Source organism: Malaclemys terrapin, chromosome 5 (assembly GCF_027887155.1).
Source record: "Malaclemys terrapin pileata isolate rMalTer1 chromosome 5, rMalTer1.hap1, whole genome shotgun sequence".
NCBI classification, from domain to species: Eukaryota; Metazoa; Chordata; order Testudines; family Emydidae; genus Malaclemys; species Malaclemys terrapin.
In genome coordinates, this window is record NC_071509.1 from 124,790,811 (window position 1) to 124,807,861 (window position 17,051).

The window sequence follows — 17,051 nt, forward strand, 5'->3', positions numbered from 1 at the left end:
TAATCTCTCACTTGAGAAACTGCAGCTCCCTTTAAATTGTTGCTAGTTTAACAGACATTATTGTTGCTTTATCTACACCAGTGGCTCTCACGCTCTAATCAGGAGAACCAGATGGTCACATGGTGCTTTTTCACCTTGTTTCCAGCTGCTAAATCTCATTACATGGATTTAAACATGCATTAAATGCTCTCCTAATATTACGTAGCTTGCCGTATTCTTGGAGCAGGGACTGTCTTGTAACATGAATATGCAGCTCACTGGGGCTTTGGTGTATGATTAGGACCCCTAGGTACTACTGCAAGACAAATAATTTGTATGTAAAAACTTGCTGTAGTTCCCATATGGATGATGATTGATCACAAATGAAATGGGTGGTGAGCTATGTAACTGAACTGGAGAATGTTTGCTCTCTGAAACAATCTCTGTTAAGATGCACTCTACACAAGAAAAAAATGCCCTGGTCAACAGCACTTACACCATCACCTACTGTAGATTTTGTGTGGCAGATACCTCCTTAATAAATTGATTGGTATTGCGACCCAGCACGCCAGGTTGCAACACCAGTCACTCAAATTTGTCATAACAGAGGGGCTGCCAGACCTAATCTGAGTTGCGGTCGCAACATCACTCCCTCAAATTTGGAGGGGATGGGTGTAGGGGCTAATGGGCCTGGGGAGATCAGGTTGTTGGTGGAGGAGGGTGCCTGAGAGGGGAAGAGAAGGGTCAGGTGGAGTTGGGGGAGCAAAATTATGCCACCCCCACACTTAAATGGTGCTTTGCAGCCGTTGAATTATAATGCATCTTAAAGTGATGGGTTCTGTTTTCCCACATGTGTGCAGGGGACTTGCATATCTAACTTCCTTTTTCATTAGTGCTAAATATTTCTTACATAAATCCCATGTATTCTGGTGGAAGGATTAGTTCCTGTGATGCTGGATTAAACAACCTTCTGGACATGAATAAAAATATGGCAGTTGCAGTTCAATTTGCATGCCATTTTTAGTTTATTGCTACTGGGATTTATTTTAATTAGAGGAAAAGCTGGCTAGTCACACATACATGGCACGTGGGTATATCACAGAATAATTGTACCAATACAATATTTCAGTCTGACCACTGTTTATCTGCCTTTCAACAGTCAGTTGTATATCAATTCAGATTATTTGGGTGCTTTTTATAGGCCAAGCTTTCATATCTTTAAATGCCAACAGAGTTCTTAAGATCAAGGATAATTTCATGTCAAGATCAACTGACAGTACAGTAATCAGTATACTGAGTTCACCCAACATTCTCACGCTACAGTGGTTTGGGAAGATTGCGATAGCTTTTGGAGTTCAAGTTTTAACATAATTACAGTTCATGCCCTTAGTGGCAGCATTACCTATGAAAAGGTAGGAGCAAGATCAAGTGACATTCCATTGTATACCTGTTTTGCAGCCAAAATGCACTGTAGAGTTGGTTACTTTACACTAAGGCATAGAGTAACCATGGCTTGTCAAGCCAAAAAAATTGAGACATCTTATAACTTTTTAATTTATTCTCTTAATTATTGATATGTTTATCTTCCACAGACTTCAACATTTTCCAAAGTTTCATTAGATGAGCTTTTCTTTCTTTGCATAAAAATATCCAAACCCAAACACACGCTATATTTTCTGTTTAAAATACCTATGTGCTATTTGTAATGAGGCTCTGACAGACTTTTAATTGATAGCTCCCAAGGACTTTAGGAACTCAGAACGTCTCTTAATATCAAGATGCTGAACTGGCTGTCACTTGGAAGTCCAAATTTGTATCCCCTGGGTCTCCACTAATAATATATTCTTAGGTGTGCGTGACAAAAGATTTATTTTTAAGATCTATTTTCACAGAATTGAATTATTTTGAAGGGGCAAGCGGCAAAATTCAGAGTACCATTTTTGTTGGTTTCTTAGATATAAGAAAATACATATCATGGAGTTTGCCAGTGACTGGAAAAGAAGAAATATTTCTTCTGTTTTTTGGATGGCTAGTCTTTTTTAACTATCAAGCGATTGACCACCTGAGCAGATGTGAAAATCTTTTCCATCTCCCCACCAGTAAATTCCTCTGTTGGCTTGATATTGCAGTACAATGCACATTGATCACCTAAGTGGATACAGCTGGTGCACCCCGTGAATATACTGACACTGTTGTATCTAATTATAGTGTCAAAATAGTGCTTATTTTCTGGTAAGCCTTTACTTCTCCTTTTTATACTGCTTACGTATAGTATACTTTTATACTGCTTATTTATAAGCAATATAAAAGTGGCTGCCTACTTTGCACATGCAGTGATCCTTGCAGGGTGCCGAACGAGTAAATAGTTGGCTGAGCATATGTTTCTACCTCCAGCTGTAGGGTTTGCACACCTAGTCTACACAGTCATGTTTGAAAATTGGGCCTGAAGTCCTTAGCGCCTCAAAACGGCCTATAAGGAGGGCTCACTCAAAGCAAACTGTGGCTTGTGGGACTGCCCTTGATTTTCATGATGGAGTGGGTGATGGTTTTATAATAAATATGACCTACAAAATTTGACCTCTTGCAGTTATAATTCCCTTTTAGGTCCAGTGGTAAATGAATACCTTTCATTACTGCAAGCACTCAGTAGTTTTTGATGAAACAATTTAAGCCATGCAAAGATCAGGAACGTCTCCAAAATTTGGAATATCACATCTTTGTCTACTTTGCAATTATTATTTTTTCTGTCCTTTGGGGTTTTCTTTTTAGGGTTTTGGGCGTGATAAAACTTCTAACATGTTCAAACAGTGACCCAGTTAGAAGTATGTGTTTTTTTTTTTTTTTTTTTTTTTTTAAGGCACGTTTCTGAACATACGTATATAGAGAGTACAAGCATAGTGATGGAAACACTTGAATCCTAAGAGACACTGTGCAGTCTGTTACCATATTTGTCTTGGGTCCGTTGGGAGGGAAAACTGCTTAGATACAATTTTATACCATTTCCTGTCCACCTGGATTCCAGCACACTATCTGGAATGGTTAGCCTAAAAAATGTCAAAACTGTGGAGAGCTAAATATAACAGATGTTGAGGTCCCGCTCCTGCTTTTATTAGAATACTTTCCTTCCACTTTGCAACTATCCAAGCCTATCATTTTAGTACAGACAAACAGAAACTTGATCCTACTGGAGCTAGCAGAACCTCTTCAGTGTCAGTCTTGTGTTAATGAATGCGTTAAATTAGCCTGTGCTGACACTGTGAGAAGAGAGCACTTTGTTGTACACAAGAACTTGTATTGTTTGATCTGTACATAACTGAAAGGGCATTGATGTAAAAAGGTGCTTGTACAGAGGCTGAAGGGTATCAGGTTAGGTCAGCGTTTGCACTATTTAGGCATCCACAAGGGAATCTGGAGTTTGACGACACTAATTCTGTCTTCCAGGTTCAGTGGAAACAATCTTTGGAAAATTGTTCCTATTTCTCCAGTGGTCAAATATAGTCAGGCAATAACTTTGTAAATTTAAATAAATTTTGTTCCTTTTTCAAGATGATCCATGAGCCATTTTAGATATATTTTAGTCCCATTTCCTTTGCTGTCCTCTCCTGTTTGTGTTCCATCAAGAAAACAAATAAATGAGGGAAATGAAAAGAATTATCCACAGCTTCATTCGATGAATTTCCCCGCGTTCTACTGTCCAGTTGTCTTCCCATCCTGCAGAAACCCTACCCTAGCAAGCTAGTTGGAAGAATTCATCCCCATTGTTCTCCCTACCTTCCCTAATTATTTTGTTGGTAAGAAAATCTTGCCGTTTTATACAAAAAAAATGTTCTATTCCTTCCTTAATGCCTTTTAATATTTGGAATCATTGTGGTTCTTATTTACATTGTGTGTGGGGGTTTTGTTTGTTTTAAGTTTTGGTGCAGGACAGAGTGCTGTATATTGAGCATGGTCAGAACTAGGTTAAGTACGGCAGCAAGGTACACAATAATCTTTCAGGATTGCAGAAAATAAAGGTATGCTAAGAGACAGATGAGCCTAAACCACAAAGTTTTGTTCCAGACCCAGATTTCCTCAGTTTGCATATGGTTTGAACTTAGTCTCAAATCAAAACCCTCTCTTTGCTAAAACAAATTTGTGAGAGTATCAAAGAAATGATAGAAATTAACCTCTTTAAATATGTTTCAAAATGAATATAAATGTAAATGTGTAAGGGAGAGCTTTATACGTATATTCTGGCAAAAATTAATTTGCTTGTAGACTGGATTGTTTTGTTCAAAAGCATAATTGACTTATCCAAATGAATATTTTACAAGTACTTTTGCATCTCTCAAATGATAATGGCTTGACTTTTCCCCTTCTGGATGCAAAATGTTCTTGCCATAATTGGCTGCTGGAGAAAACTGCTGTGTCTCACCTGGAACAGACTCTCAGAATAAGGAAATTTTATTGTGTATTTGTCTTTTGAGAAACTGATCGTATCTGTCTTGACTTCTTTGTGGAATCAAATCTATTTTAACCTTTGTAACCTTGATACAGATATATCAACAACTTTTTTTTCAGTACATACTAATTTTTAAATGAAATTAAATATATTTTGCTATGGGTAGAAATAGTTTGGAACATAATGAGATCTTATAAAATAGTAACCTTTTTTCTAGCAATCACTTTAGTGTTCTGGCACTATATCTAATGGAGTTCAAAATAAGATGTGAAATTAAAGCCATAAGTGTTTATTGTGAACAAAGATCATTCCAGGCATTTTTGGAATATAGTGAAACTGGCACAGAATTATTCAGCGTTCTATTGGAGATTGTTGTAGGTAAGAGATGTCAGCCAGCAAAGGTTTGTAGTTTGTACTAATGTTACATGGGTAATTTGGATAGGCGTTTGCAATTGTCAGTGTTGCCCCCCACAGTTGCACTGCATTGGTTAAACTAGTCCTTTCTCTTTGAACCAGGGGACCTTTCCTGGTGGCTTTGGGGAAATCCTGGCATCCAGAGGAGTTCAACTGTGCTCACTGCAGAACCTCTATGGCCTACATTGGGTTTGTGGAAGAGAAGGGGGCTCTCTATTGCGAGATCTGCTATGAGAAATTCTTTGCCCCTGAATGTTCTCGATGCCAGAGGAAGATACTTGGAGTAAGTAATCAAACTGTGTGTGCATGGTTTAAATTTCGTTGTTTTTTTTTAAAGGTGAATATTAACCACAACCTTTTCCTCATTTTTGTAATGAGAATAGTTGCTGTTAGGGAACACTTCATTGCAGATTAAGCTTTTTTTTAACTTGCAGGGCATCTCACATGTCCCTTCTAGAACTCTGAAATCCCCTTTTCATAGCCAAGTTCTCCTCCTGAAGATTCACTCTGTAGCATCACTACATCTGTCATCAGATAGGCTGCAGTTCTATATTTTAGTCCCATGCCAATAATGGACATTACGAGTTTATCTCCAGCTCTGTTTGAGGAGAGACATTGCAGCCTCCCCCTTGCAGGAAACCTGGACCCCAGGCCTTTCCTCTGGCTTTGCCTCTTTGGAGTTAATCTTCTCTCTCCAAGTGACCCAGCGGTAACTGCTGCAGTTCTTCGATTGTCTTAAGTGAAAGGATATTTTATTAGTGGTTTTTCACAGAATTAATGAAATAATGGTAAAATATGTAAAAATGACTATGCCTAGCTGAGTACTACAGAACATGTCATTTGTCTGGCACTAGGCATAAGATAAAATATTGAAATTTTCCCTCTAGTATGGCAAGTAGAAAAGCCCTAGCTCCTCTCACAGCCTAAAGTTTCCAGTTCCAACCATTTGACCCAGAAGGATAAGAGTCTGTTCCCCAGTGTAGCTGGAAATGCTGAGCATACATCTCCTTGCTTTAGCCGTCCAAGTTTCAAATCACATTTGGCATTACATCAACTTTCAAAACCTAACAAAATTGTCATAATGTCATTTGTGATGTCCTCTGATTAACTTTTCCTTATCTTCATGAATATTAATTTATATGTGTCTGAAATCAGTGGGACTACTCACACAGTAAGGTGCTACTCAACGTGAATAAGGGTCTCAAAATCTGTTTGGGGACCCTAGCAGGGTGCCGGGGTATTGTTAAGCTTGTTGAACTTCAGCACTGCAAGAGTATCTCTGAAACGATGGAGTAACCAAATTGATCTTGGCTTTGGGGTTTTTGTTGCTTTAATTTTTTACAGCTGCCAAAGACTTGAAATAACACGTTGATAGTGTTGAGATGATAATTTAAACAGTTCTTCATCAGAGATGAAGAGAGTGACACATTTATTAAAAATGCAGCAGTTTATAATGCATGTCAGCAAAAAATAATGCTCATGTTATCTTATATAATAAGATCCTCAAGTAATGTTGCAGAGAAAGCATGAAAACAAAGTGTTTGTTTTTTAAAACGGTACAGAACATGATCACCCCTATTCACTCAGCATATCAACATCACTTATTAATACCCCTTTTTCTTATCCCATCAGGAAGTAATCAATGCTTTGAAACAAACTTGGCATGTTTCCTGTTTCGTATGTGTGGCCTGCCATAATCCCATTCGCAATAATGTCTTCCATTTGGAAGATGGGGATCCCTATTGTGAGACAGGTGAGCAGCGACAAAACCACCAATGTTTTCGGTAAAACAAAACAAACCATTTCACTTTGACAGAAGCTTTCCAACTAGTTCTCATAACAATGTATTTATTTCAGCTTATCCAACAAACTAGCACCTTTGAATCTGGGGTTGGATTTTGCCACCGTGAAATCAGTTGGAATTTAGCCATTGACTTCATTAGGAATAGGCTCTTTGTCGTAGTTTGATTTAGTTGCTGTTCTTGCTAAGTTCCCAGATGTAGGTATAGATAACACAACAAAATGCTAATTCTAAAGAGGTTTTCATGTTGGTTTTTATGAGAATCGGTATCTCTTCATTCACTTGAAACAGGGATTAAACAAGCAAATAATATGGGAAGTAGTGTGTGTAACTCTGAGTAGTCCTACTGAAGGCAATAAGGCTGCTTCTGGTAGTAAGTTATCTGCAGAGGAGGAAGTGTTTTGCAGGATCAAGAATAACATCTGTAGAACACAAGCTTAAGATCAAAAAGGCTTGTAGGAATAAAAATACAGTGATTTGATTATAGCTCTTGAAAATCTAAAGACCAGTATTAATGTGAAAAACAGTCTTCTTTGAACTTCCTTTTTTCACATTTTCAGCCAAACCATTTCCTTGAAGGAGTGAATAATTTCATTTATTTTCTTTGCTTTCCTAGTTTGTTTAAAACATTCCACATTGATTCCCTCTCTAGGAAAGAAATGGCTGGTATTTATAATAAACATTTACAAAATGTGAAAGAAATCATCGACAAAAGGTTCAATGTTGTGTGTTTTTTTTCTTGCATGGTATTTAAATCCATATTAGAAATGTCATCAGTGAGCAGGGGTGAAAGTAACTGAGGACACTTACTGGTACGGGGGTGGCTCTGGCCCCCAGAAGGGGCGGGGCCTTGCGCGGAAGGGGCAGGGCTGGGGGCCAGAGGGCTCCCCTGCCCCCCGCCGTAATGTACAGTGTGATTTCACTAATAGGACATTTGGGTGAGTAGCTTAGGCAGGAGAGAGTGAAAAGCAGATTGATTGGGAAGAGACCTGGGGTGAACCTTGTCTCCACTCAAGTAATGGCAAACCTCTCATTGATTTCACCGGAGCCAACACTTCAGCTCTCACTGGCGGCAGAGTTGTTTGGAGTAATAGAAACAGTGAAGGGGAGATAAAGGTCAGCATGGCAAAGGAAGATCATCAAAAATTCTGCTGCCAGGGTTGATTTGGTGATGTGGAGGAGAGGAGTACACACTAGTCTTCCCGTAAGTGTCAGAAATACTGTAGCATCTTGCTCCTGTTGAATCATGGGAGTATCCTAAGGAGTAGAATATTGACAGATGAGTAGTCTTGTCAAGTATGACAGTGTTGTGAAATGTCATCCTCTGGGGGTTTGAAGTCCCTAAATACCTGGAAATACTTGACAGTCTCTAAATAGAGTGATCAAAACTAGTATTAAAGTAATCAATAACTCACTTTGAGGTGGAGAATTTATGACCGCATTTGTTCTGCTAATATTGAATGCTTGCTCCTACTATCAAGTGATCCTCCATGTTACACAATGCATTGATTTGTACTACTTTACAAGCCTTCCCAGCTCAAATGCTCACTCTTCTGAACTACAGGCAGATAGATATTGGAACAAGATGCCATTATTATCAGTATGATACATTTGGTAGTAATCTTACTTGTGAGCCACAAGGTTGTTAGTACAAGTTAGCTTTGACACATGCTGAGGCTGCAGGTACTACTGTCAGGACCAGGGGTGGCAGTGCAATGTAGTAAAAATACTGAGTTTCTAATGAGGTGTTAAACTGAGGGATTGGCTGAGCAATCAGTATTAACTTGCTGAACATAGAGCACTTCCAAATACTTCTGTGTGAAGAACACTGCATAGAAGAAACGGTTACACCACAGTTTCTGGAGGGTGAAAGGGAAAGAAAGCTGAAGCCTTCCATTCTGCCTCTGCTACTGCTCTCTTTCTTCCGAAGGAAAGCCTGTAACTTTTTGACATTGTAAGCAGGAGCCAAGTTAAACAGGGCTTGTACTATTTTAAGCATGACAGATGCATTGAAGCAATATGCTTGTGACACGAGGATCACAGTCAAGATTTACGGGTCCTGTGAGATGGAGAAGAGCTGTACTATTTGATGTTTTTACCAACTTTCCCCACGACACACCCACCCACCCACCCACACTTATTTTTTCCCAGCATCAAGTTCCTGGACTAATTGAAATAATACATCTCTCTTGCCACTGTCAACCAGTGAAGGGCTTTACTGCTCCAATGTTTGTGCTCACAACCTGTTTTTAATAGTCATGTTTTAGAAGATCCAAAGGAGAAATCTGCCCCTTTGGCTTTTCACATGTGAAAAGGCATCTGTTGGCTCTGAGTTCTCCAGCAGGCATTAGAGAGACTCAGCAAGTCCATGTTGCCTAGTAGAGGAACAAAATCTACTTTCACACTGCTTGTCACTCCTTCCCGGGCTCCCTAAGAACAGTCCTCAGACATCTCCCCTCCTTCAGTGCCACAATATTACCAAAAAGAATGAAGTCTGAAATTCCAATATAGCTGTCACTTTGTCTAATTCATCTAATGGAAACTTAGTGTTCCATGACACATGGTACTTTTGGCATCATGATGCAGTGATCCAAAACCCATTAAAGCTACCTCACTGTTCTGGGCCTGAACAGTTATTTTTTTCCTTACACTTGGCTATTGGGGGTGGGGAGGAGGAATAGGAATGTCTCTCAGGCCCCTATTTAGTTTATCCACCCCCTCAATGCTTTGTTCTGGAACTCGGCAAGTAATAGTATAAACACGGTACCCCCTCCTGAAAAACAAAATGATTTCTAAAGGAAATTCTTGCATTTCCACTTATGCTTCATACTTTCTGGGGTACAGATTACTACGCCCTCTTCGGTACCATGTGCTATGGCTGTGAATTCCCCATTGAAGCTGGAGACAGGTTTCTTGAAGCCCTGGGCCACACCTGGCATGACACCTGCTTTGTGTGCTCGGTAAGTAAAATTATTCGGCATTTTAAACAAATCAGTGGCAGCAGTGCTTGTGCTAACCTGAGCAATGTGGGAGTAACAGCTACAATGTCACTTAATCCTCCTAACCCAAACAAAAAGTACTTTCACAGTTGTTTGGAAGGTGTGTTGCTATTGTGGTATTTTGGCACTCTTCGAGATCTTTTGGCCTGGATCATGGTCATGTGTACTAGGATTTAGCCCTTAATGTCGACCCTCCTTGAATATAGCATTAAAAGTCGATAAAGGAAGATGTCATATTTCTAAAATGGCAAGAGTATCGTTTGTGTTCAGTTTCATATATACAGGAGATTTTTTAACTCAGATGAGTTTACAACTCACTGTTTTACTGCATTCTCCTGTAATAATACCCCCAGTATGGATCATCATGTATTGGCTAAAAATCGAATGCTTCTGTCTCAGTTTCTTTAATGTTCTGCTTTACACTGTGCTGATCATTTATATATTGAAATTTCTGCTTCAGTTAAGTTAACCTTTAGGAGTTTTATTCTTATTTGAACACTGTTACAAATAAACTTTGATGTCCCTTCTTTGTATTCCAAAGGTAAATGTACTGAGACAACATGACAAATGTATTGTAGCTGAAATGAAAGTGTATCTCTATCATCTTTGCTTGTATTGCATGAACAGGAAAAGTAACAATAAGGATGGGATTTTTAAAAGTGCTCAGCATTGTTTTAATTCTGCTTTTACTGAAGTCAATCAGAAAGTTCCCATTGACTTAAATGGGAACAAGTTTAGACCAACACTGACACTTTTTTAATGTCCTACCCAGAAAGCATGTTCCTAAGCAACGGATAATAATCCTTATTCCATGATTGTGTGCATCAATAACATGTCATTATTATTTCACATTCAGAATAATTCACAGAGTGATTTTTTTTTTTTTCCCCAATCCTATTTCAGGTATGTTGTGACAGTTTGGAGGGTCAGACGTTCTTCTCCAAAAAAGATAAGCCACTGTGCAAGAAGCATGCTCACTCAGTGAACTTCTGAAGCTTAGGCCACATATAGTTAACAAACATAAGGAATGGAGAAGGTTGAATTTCATTATATGTCCATTTTCAGTAGGCTAATAAAATATGTATATAAGATTTTAGGAAATGGAAGAGAAAAGTGGGAACTTTGGGCTTTTTACATATGAATGTTGAGAGTATTTATCAGTGAACATTTTTGAATCAGTAAAAAGAGAAGGAGGGTGATCTGTATACCAAGAGTAAATTATTGAGTGTAAAAATACACACCTCACAGCGTATTACTGTATTGATCTCATGATTTTTTATGGCCAAAGTTATATTTGTTTCAATATCAAAAATGAGGCTTACAGATTTAGAGACCCGATAAAATGAAAGTTGCTTTTGCTGGTATTCAGGGGAAAAAAGAGTGGGGGGAGGGGTTGCATACACACACCATTTTATAGGAATGAATTTTTTTTTTTAAGGAATGCAATCAAAGATGAGAATTGGGGTATTTGTGTCATAAGTAATGAATGAAATCTTTGCTGTGATAACCATATTTTTAAGCCAAGGCTACGTTTATATGGAGTTTTTGTCTTTGGTAATCAAGTCTTGAGCAGATCTGCAAAGGGCATCGCAGAGATTTTTACATAGCCACCAAATGGTGGCATTGCTTCTCTGCTAGAAAATAGGTATCTAAAAGATGCCCTTTGAGCCACTAGAGAAAACACATGGGACACTACTCTTCAAAATGTTACATACCACCAAAATGCTAGCCAACAAATCAGGGTGTGAAATTGCATCTGAGGGTACTCAATAGTACTACACTTCAACTTCCAGTAGTTTGGAGGCAATGTTTTAAAGCAGCTTAAAATATTGACAGTTTTCTAGATATTGGTGGGTTGGACTAAAACACCAGAGGGGGAAGCAGACTGGGCAATTTTTAAGGCTCAGAAAATAATTTTAGTAGGACTGATACTGCTTTTGAAACAACTAGAATCTGGAGAGCTGGGGCTCAAATAAATACTTCCAGTGACAATACTGTACACAGCACATGTTTGGGAAGAGGATGGATATGGACAGGTTTAAAATGTACTGTAGTTTCTGCAGGTGAAAGTCTATATTTTAGAGGAGGAGAGATGAAAAACTTCAATAGATTTCCCCCACACACACACACCCCCAGTTGGAATTATACTGCAGTTAACTCACATTAAACATTTATTGTAGTGATTCTTCTTAACCACCCACCGACCCATCCCCCTTTGTGGACGAGGATTTGGAATTTCCCAGTTGCTAAGAAATTCTAGACCCACAGTCTGGAAGGGGCTAACACTGCTGCGTTATGCCGCAGTTTTATCCTTTAATTTGTGCTTTGTCTATTTGTATTATAAACACACACACACACACGCACACATGCTTCTAACCTAAAGTCACTGTTAAGTAATTAATATTAAATGGTGAAAACAAGTTATATAAACAAGCACACACAAAAAGGAACTATATAACTATTAATGTTTTTAATAGGTGAGATTCTAGTAGGGCACTTTATATCTCTCACTGAATATTTATTATTTTGGTTAGGAATATTCCATATTGGTATCTTTTTTATTTCACTTTTAAGGAAACCTTGCTTATTTACTTCCAGAATTTTTAGGTGTCTTTTTTGGCGGGGAGGGGGTGGCTACAGGCTTGATGTAGTTCAACTGGGAACTTTACAACTTCCAAAATTATTTTTCATGTGGGATATCCTCAACAAACAGTGTTCTGCTTTTGAGCAAAGGTTAGAATTGTCTAGGGTCAATCCTGCCTTCTAGAACATAGCAGATGTATCAGAAACTACATTATAACTTAGAAAATCAGCAACTGTGCTTTTTACGTGCATGCTCTAAGTGATTTCTCAAAATATGCCTCTTGGAGGGCAGGACTGAATTTAAATGTTTTGAGGTGAAAGTGGGTTTAGGGATGCATAATTGAACCATGATGGCAGACTTTTCCAAGTTCAGTTACATCAAGCATACAGCTTTATCTGTAAATATAATAATGAACGCTTAATAGAACATTATCACAATTTTAAAGGTAATTGCTGGGTAATGGGTGCAATATGTGTCGATCCATTCAGTAGTCTTTACCTGCTGTGTTTGCTGAAATAATAGCGTTTTCTATTCATATGAATGGCTTTGCAAACCGCAGTAAAGTGAAAATACTTTCACAGATTATAATTTCTCAAACCTCTGTGTTTTTTGCCTTGTTTTGTTTTAAAAAAAAAAAAAAAATAGTTAAAGAAACCTGGTGATTTGCTTGCTTGCTTTCTTTATGATGCTTTGGCTTCTACTTTTGACTTCACATTTGCAAATTTCATAAGACAAAACTCTGTTCCTCTGACCAGTTTTGATTCTAAATAAAAATGTATGAAAAGCAGAGTCTGCAAAGCAGTATCATGATGTACACGTATTAATAAACAGCTTTGGAGTTATATCTATTTTGATGGGTTGTTGTTGTTTTTTGTCTTCGGATATTTTTTAAGGTCACAAGAGAAGCAGAAATGTAGCTCAGAACAATATCACTACCCTATTCCTATTCATTGAGCATTCTTCATTTCAAAATACTGGCCAGAGTAAAATATTTTGCAGTGTATTTACAAGTGTGTTTGGCATTTTTCCCTGGGTTGAGGCTTTTCATAGCAATACTATCTCCCATGACGAGCATTATCTGATACTGTATTTAGCCTTGGTACAAAGCATTCTCTGCTTTCACCTAGGGATACTTAACCATCTACTGTAACATGGTCAATTACTTCATGATAAAGTAGCCTCATAAGATTCTCATGAGCTGCATATCTCTTAAATAGGCAAATGCACTGTTGTTTTCTGTCTTTATTTGTACAAACAGAAAAAAATACTGCACATGGCTATATAAAATTTAGATGCAGCTTTACAGGAATTGTGTCTCTGCTGCAGTGTTTAGGCTATGAATAAGACAAATGCAAGTCTATTTGCAAAGAGTATATTAAACTCCAGAAGCCAAACTCTTAAAGGCATCAAGTCTAAATTTGACATTTTAATGGGAGAGGTTTGGTTTGTATCAATCACAACATCGTTTAACATTAAAATGCACCGACAAAAATAAGAGATCTGTCATTCATTCATTAAGAAACTGTAATCTAGTGTAAGATTTATAGGTTAAAAACTCAACAGTGTGTTTTCACAATAAATCCCCTTTCACAGCTCAACCCAGAACAAGTCTCTCTGTCACTCAAAACGTTTGCCGATCAAAATGCCCTGTATAAGATCTTCAAAGGTTTTCTCACAAAATTGCATATAAATCCTTTTACCAGCAAAAGCTTAGTATAGGTTTGTGTTTTACTTTCTTGGGGCATTGGTTAATTTCTTGTGCTCAGACAAGATCTTGGTTATATCAGAAACACGTAGGGCCTAATTTATTATTAGCAGTCTGGTGTTAATTAGGGGGAATTACCAGAAATAGTTTGCTTGATGGAAATTTATTATAGGATCACACTTTACTGATGGCAAAATAGGAGTCACTGAAAGAATGCAGCTCCTACTCATAACCAACTAATTAATAAGGTGCCAAAATTCCTCTGAGAAGGGTTTGGTCCTAACTATGGGAACTTAACAGGGCAAATGGTTCCTATGCAGTATTTAAAATTTAAAAGGGGGAAAGAGGGAGGAGGAGAAATTGCTGCCCAGCAGAAATCTCAAAAGTGGCATGGCTTTTACTTGCACTTATAAATGAAAGCATTTAACTCAGTTCCTAGGCTTATTAGAACACTTTTATGCAGACACAAAAACAGCTGCAAATTTACTATCTTATTTGGTGTTCTGAACTTGATTTTCAGTTTTCCTTGTGTATATCTTACATTATGGCTGTGCTTTATGAATAGGACTTTAGAAGTAACAGACTATTGTACTGAATTTTATTCCCATTTAAAAAAACTCCATTTTTTATGTAATTGCTTAAAATTAAAGCTCAGCGTAAGTGGCAGATTTATATTAATGATTGCTACATAAGGTACGGCTTCTACACTTTTTAATACACTTAAATGTACGGCATATGAGGCAGTTTGGGAATAGAAAAGCCCTGTCAGTTATTAGCAAGGACCGTGTGGTTCAGTGGAAGGCACATTCAAGTTTTCTTTGCATCTGACCAGAATACTATAATGCAGTGGAGTGCAACCAAAACCTTGCTTACTCTATTATAAATTAAAGAATAAAAAATCACGGTGGTATAAAAAAAATTGTAGCTGGCTGGTCTGGAAAAATATTCTGGGTGAGATTTTTGAAGTGCCAAAGGGATTTAGGAGCACAAGTTCCATTGCAAATCATTAGAACTTATGCTCCAGATGGCTTAGGAACTTAGAAGAGTTACACCCTTTACCTTGTGTGTTTTAAAAGACTTCTGCTGTATTATGAAACCAAGCACTGTGTTTTGAGTTGCTTTCACACTTTCCAAACACATAGGGCTTTTTTTAAACACACTCACCTGTACTTTACCTTTCCTACCTATTAGAAAGCACCATTGTTTTTTTTTTATTTGCTTAAAATACTTCAGTAAAAGATAATCCCATCAGGTGTGTCTTTATTTTTCTTCCCAGTACACCAATGAACTGTCAAATGTTCCTTTGGTAAATATAAATCTGAACTGAGCTTTGGTGAGTCATTCATCAGAATGTTATGTTTTTCCTGCCTTGAAGTTTCCATTATTTGATTCAGCTCTTTGAACATAAATGGACATTACCTTACCTCCCACGTGAAGTCCTGTGTCCTCTTGAAGTATATCAGGCAACAGGACAGCAAAACTATGTGTTGGGTCAAATTTATTATTGGCACAATTTTAGTGCAAGCCCAGTGAAGCAAATCACTTATGTAAATCACAAGTAACTCCATTGTAGTCACACTGGTTTTATTTACATGTGTAGCCATTAAGTGTGATCAGAAGTAGGCCCTTTTGTCTGGATCTCCGGCTGATGTAAATCTGCGTATTCCCATTTAAGTAAATGGAGAGATGCCAGTTTATACTTGCTGAGGATCTGGCCCATTGTCTTTAACAAGATGTACACTAACAAGATTTTTCATACAGCATATTTCATCTCCTGAAGCTTTGATTTTTTTATGTCTGCAGACAAGCTCTAAAATAATATAAATGAGCAGACAGCTTAGGTTAATTGTGAGAAAAGCTTGTACATATCTGATATTTAATATAGCTAGTGTAGCTGTTTTGGGGATACTGATTCAGTGACATTTATCTTCAGTATCATATTCACAACCAGGTAAGTACGTAGCATTTGTTTTTATCATGTAGTTGAGTCAATAGTCTGTGAAAATCAAACAGGTGATCAAGTATTAATTAAAATTAACCTATGTACGAAAGGTAATTTTCAGTATTTATAATCTGACTTGCAATACTTACTGTGACTCTATTCACTTACTTCATCGCACATTCAGCCTCCGCTGGTTGTTTCTTTTCAAAACCTACTGCTAATGTATGTAAACTCATCAACTGTACACCTTTGAGGGTAGGTGGAGAAACTGTTTAGATATCTGCAAATGAAATTGCTTTTTTAAGCATTATTTGAAATTCACTGACATTTTTCAAGATGTACACGTGCAAACAGTTCCACAAATGATGCATAAAACAGGTATTGGAGTGATGTTGGTCAGAAAACACACTGCAATAGTTCCATCCTCTCTTACTGGATGTAAAGAACAAACTGGAGTTCTAAGGAATGGTGCTTTATTGTTAGAGGGCCTGTTAGTCTTTCTAGGTTCTTATAATGCACCCATCACTGCCTGAGAAGCAGGTTGATCTAGAACAGTGGTTCCCAAACTTTAACAATCTGTGAACCCCTTTCACTAAAATGTTGTGTCTCACGAACCCCCTCTTAAAAATGAATATTTCCAGGAATTTTCTCCTTTACCGGAGTTTAAATTATAAAAGCAGTGATCTTGGAAATATAATTTGTTTTTATGACATGCTTATTACACACTATTTATTATTAATTATTACTTATCATTATAGTATTTTTACTACATTATGAAAACGGCAACACTCTTCCAAGATCTCACTTTCGTAGCTTGTATCACTTTGAATAAGCCTGTTATAAGACAAGGCTCCTATGTTTCATCAAGGAGTATCAGATGTGAAACAGCATGAAGGTATTTAAGAAGCCAACTCAGAGTTCCTCCTACACAAGCATTCAGGTCTTGAGCAGTCCAGGCAAACAACGCACGTTACAACAAAGCTTAAACTTGTTCTTCATAATAATTTTAAAAACAATACTAGCTGCCTATTTAATTTTAAAAACAGCAAAAAATATCCACCTCCCTTTCCATTTCTTATAATGAGTCTTGAATTTTAAATCTCCTCATGGTGGTAGAGACGCTTGCTTTGATCTGCTGAGCTCTTGGAAGTCCAGGGGCTCCAGGCTACTGGCCCCATGCTGCCCC

General features: G+C 37.7%; 1 protein-coding gene across 14 annotated transcripts in view; it reads left to right on the forward strand.

Moving 5' to 3' along the window:
• The window catches only part of PDLIM5 (PDZ and LIM domain 5), a 230,558-nt gene extending 217,492 nt beyond the window's left edge, over positions 1–13,066 (forward strand). For all 14 annotated transcript variants that reach the window (XM_054028930.1, XM_054028931.1, XM_054028938.1 and 11 more), the window contains 4 exons: positions 4,937–5,117; positions 6,467–6,587; positions 9,480–9,595; positions 10,538–13,066. In XM_054028930.1, coding sequence (XP_053884905.1) covers positions 4,937–5,117; positions 6,467–6,587; positions 9,480–9,595; positions 10,538–10,627 — 508 coding nt within the window. In that variant the 3' untranslated portion in view covers positions 10,628–13,066. The remainder of the gene's footprint in view (positions 1–4,936; positions 5,118–6,466; positions 6,588–9,479; positions 9,596–10,537) is intronic.
• Positions 13,067–17,051: the final 3,985 nt, after the last annotated feature.